At 46.7% G+C, this 3,871-nt stretch overlaps 1 protein-coding gene across 1 annotated transcript in view; it reads left to right on the plus strand.

The window, feature by feature from the left end:
- NGRN (neugrin, neurite outgrowth associated) overlaps positions 1-3,871 on the plus strand; it is a 6,112-nt gene extending 2,241 nt beyond the window's left edge. The window contains exon 3 of the mRNA XM_007470535.1: positions 3,259-3,871. Within this exon, the coding sequence (XP_007470597.1) occupies positions 3,259-3,871 (613 nt within the window). The remainder of the gene's footprint in view (positions 1-3,258) is intronic.

Raw genomic sequence — 3,871 nt, forward strand, 5'->3', positions numbered from 1 at the left:
GGATGAGGGGTGGGGCGGAGGGTTATTATTTACAGGACCTGGAAATTATATGGCACACCTGAGGCCACACAGCAAGGTCATGGGTAGAGAGAGGTGCAAGGGCCTGGGGTTCTTCTTTTATTGGGGTTGAGGGTGGGGGCCTAGGGTTTTGAGGGCTCACTCTTTATTGGTGAATTTAACAGGAATTTAAAAATTTTTTTTTAATTTTATCTTAAATTATTTATTTATTTTGGCTGTGCCAGGTCTTTGTTGCGGCATGCGGGATCTTTAGTTGCAGCATGCGGGGTCTTTTTTTTTTAAGTTGTGGCACACGGGATCTTTAGTTGCCGCATGCAAACTCTTAGTTGCAGCATGTGGGATCTAGTTCCTGACCAGGGATCAAACCCAGGTCCCCTGCATTGGGAGCATGGAGTCTTAGCCACTGGACCACCAGGGAAGTTCCTTAACAGGAATTTAAAGCGCAAGAAGAAAAAAAGCAAGTGGCCCAAGTGGTTAGTTATTGAAGCCAACCATAATCTCTAAAACAAATGCGCCTCAATGGAGGGGTGGGGGGAAGCCTGGCTTTTTATCTAGTTGTGTGGCTGGCAGTGTGTTTATTGGAGATAGCCATCTTTGAAGTGCATACCTTGGCAAGCAAAGCTTAAGTCAGTCACTTGGGTTACAAAGAAAAGGAAACCCAACTGTCAAGGCTATATACTACACTCCCTCCTCCTTTAGTTCCCTGCTGACTCCCTGGCTCCCTACCCTCATTTTTGTTTGTTTCATCACAACAATGAAACTATTATCCACAAATCTACCAGTGACTTCCTCGGTGTTAGGCATAACTGACACTCAAGGCTTTAGTGTGACTAACATTTCTGCAGCATTTGACCTTGTCTGCATTCTTGAAATTCTCCCTTGACCCAGGCTACCACTCACTTCTATTTCTAGGACTGGTTTCTGTTTCCTCCGTGGGCTCCCCGTCTACCTCCTGCATCTTAATTATTGTAGTTTTTAGAGTTGTGTCCTTGGTCATTTATCTCACTCTGCATATTTCCCTGCCTAATGCCAGCCACTTGCATGGCTTCAACCACTCCTGCTATTGGCTTATGACTTCCAGATCTATCATGTCCAGTCCATGTTTTTCTTCTGAACCCTATATAGTCAGCTGTGCACTAGATATCGCTGTTTGGCTGTCACACATGTTCCTTAAACTCAACATGTACAAAATAGAATTCATCATTATTCCCTGACAATTTCATTCTGCTCCTATTTTTGCTATAACCCCGAATGGTCCCACCAATCACCCACTCTAAAGATACTGAATCTTGGGACTTCCCTGGTGGCGCAGTGGTTGGGAGTCCACCTGCTAATGCAGGGGACGCAGGTTTGAGCCCTGGTCCGGGAGGATCCCACATGCCGCAGAGCCAACAAAGCCTGTGTGCCACAAATACCGAACCTGCGCTCTAGAGCCTGTGAGCCACAACTACTGAGCCCGTATGCCACAACTACTGAAGCCCACGTTCCTGGAGCCTGTGCTCTGCAACAAGAGGGGCCACCACAATGAGAGGCCCGCACACTGCAATAAGGAGTGGCCTTGCTCGCCGCAACTAAAGAAAGTCTGTGCAGCAACAAAGACCCAGCACAGCCAAAAATAAATTAATTAATTAATTAACTAAAAAAAAAAAAAAGATGCTGAATCTCAGCCTATTTCTTCACCCAGTATTTAGTTCCTTACCAAGTGTAACCACTTAGCCTTCCTAAAACATTCCTCAAGTCTCTTTCCTCCTCTGCTCTCATTGCCACTGTCTCGGTTCAGACTGCCTGGATTACTGTGACAGCCTCTTGCCTGATCTTTCCATCTCTAGTCTTGCACTGAGAAACTACTGTTACTGAACCAGGTTCATTTGCCTGATGCACAGCAAGCCATTGCTGAGACCCTGAGGTTTGCAGCAGAGAAAGGGTTTATTCATAGGCAGCCAAGCAAGGAGATGGGAGAACAAGTCTCAAATCTGCCTCCTTGAAGAAAGTGTCTTAGGTTATTTATGGGGTAAAGAAGCAGGGTGGTCTCAGGCTTCGGGAAAGGTGATTAAATGTTAGAGAAAGGTGAAGTAATTGGTGCTCTGCACAGGGGTATCTGAGTTACCTGGTTCTTCATGGGATGCATGTTCAGAAAATGGTGGGCAGCATTAGCATGATCTGAGGATGGAGTTTTTGGCCCTTGACATTGAAAGGTCACCCATTGGACACTTGTACAGGCCCAGCTGAATGGTCAGTGGTCTCAACTAGTTTGAACTGGGCAAAACTAGCCCCATGTTCCTGAACAACAAGTTAAGCAACTGTTACCAGAGTGACCCATGGTCAGAGGTGTTATCTATAGGGGGCAGTTAAAGGAGTCTTGTGATACATTGTCTAGGCTATGTGAAGCTTGGAGGGTATGCAGTTTGCATGAACAATTAAAGCAAGCTTGGTCAGTGAAGGCAGGTTACAGGTTATTATTCATTAAGCAGGTTATAGTTCAGGGAATATAATTGACTGCCCTCTTTCACTACCACTGGATTGGGCTTCAAAATGAAAATTTGCTCATGGCATTCTGCTCCTTAAACGCTGTCCTTGGTTCACTGTTGCGTTGGGATGGGCTCCGGAATCCCTGAGCATGACATGACCCTGCTCCTGCCGCCCCGTCACACAGACTGAGCTGTTCCCAGCAAAGGTGATGTGCTTCTTCGTGTTCCACCTGCTGCTCACTCTCCCATCAGTACCTTTGACCTTTTCTTCTTCTCCTCCCCTCTGCCAGCTTATGACAACTTCTCATCTTTTCAGACCAGCTCTAGCGTGGACTTCCTGAAGCCATTCCTGGGCCACCCCGCAAATGTGGTGATAGCCTGTCCCTGCCTCTCCCTCCCCGGTGCTCTCACAGCATCCTCTGCTGGGATATTTCTCGTAGTGTTTTTGTATGTTACTGTATCTGTCTCCACCACCAGACTGTATGTTCTTTGAAGGGAAAGACAGTCATCATGCATCCCCAGGATCTAACTGGGCCCTGCCGTGCAGTGAGAGAGGAATTCAGTTGATATGAAATGAAATGACTAAGAGTAGTTGGGTGTTGCTGTTAGCACACAGGAATGGACCGCAGCCATTTAGTGGCACAAGATAAACACTGCATTTGCAGTTTTTCCAAGCCCTCTTCTTTTCATGTATTTATCACTAGTATTATCAGTTAACTGTTCTGATAGGAGACTTCTTCACAGATTGAAAACCTGCTTCTTTTTTTCATAGGTATTTACATAGGGAATTTGCAGAGTCCTGGTCAGTTCCCAGATTGGCTGAAGGCTTTGATGTCAGCACTGATGTGATCCGAAGGGTTTTAAAAAGCAAGTTTGTGCCCACATTGGAGCAGAAACTGAAGCAGGATCAAAAAGTCCTTAAGAAAACTGGGCTTGCCCGCTCACTCCAGCAGCTCCCAGGCTCTGGGGATACCTCAGCACCGCTTTCTGCAAGCCATTCTGTATCAGGCTCTTTGCTGATGCCAGGGGATGAAGCCTCATCCAAAGGCCATGGTCACAGCACAGCTTTGAAAGTGACAGAATTGAACACTCACAGAACAAATACACCAAGGAGACAGAAGGAAAGGAATAAAGGAATCCAGGGCCTGGAGGAGAAGGGCTTTGTTCCTGTTGCTGCAGCCCTAGGTCATCCGAGAGAGCTGCAGAAGTTCTCCACCAGTGACTGTGGAGGCACCAGAGAAACTGACAGTGATGGATTGCCAAGTGACAAGAAGCTGGCAGAGTTGAAGGCAGGGGAGCCAGGTGACCAGAACTTTAGCAACAAAGTCGTGCAGAGGGGGCGAGAGTTCTTTGACAGCAATGGGAACTTCCTGTACAGAATTTGA

This window comes from Lipotes vexillifer, unplaced genomic scaffold (assembly GCF_000442215.2).
Source record: "Lipotes vexillifer unplaced genomic scaffold, Lipotes_vexillifer_v1.1 scaffold412, whole genome shotgun sequence".
In the NCBI taxonomy this organism is placed as follows: domain Eukaryota; kingdom Metazoa; phylum Chordata; class Mammalia; order Artiodactyla; family Lipotidae; genus Lipotes; species Lipotes vexillifer.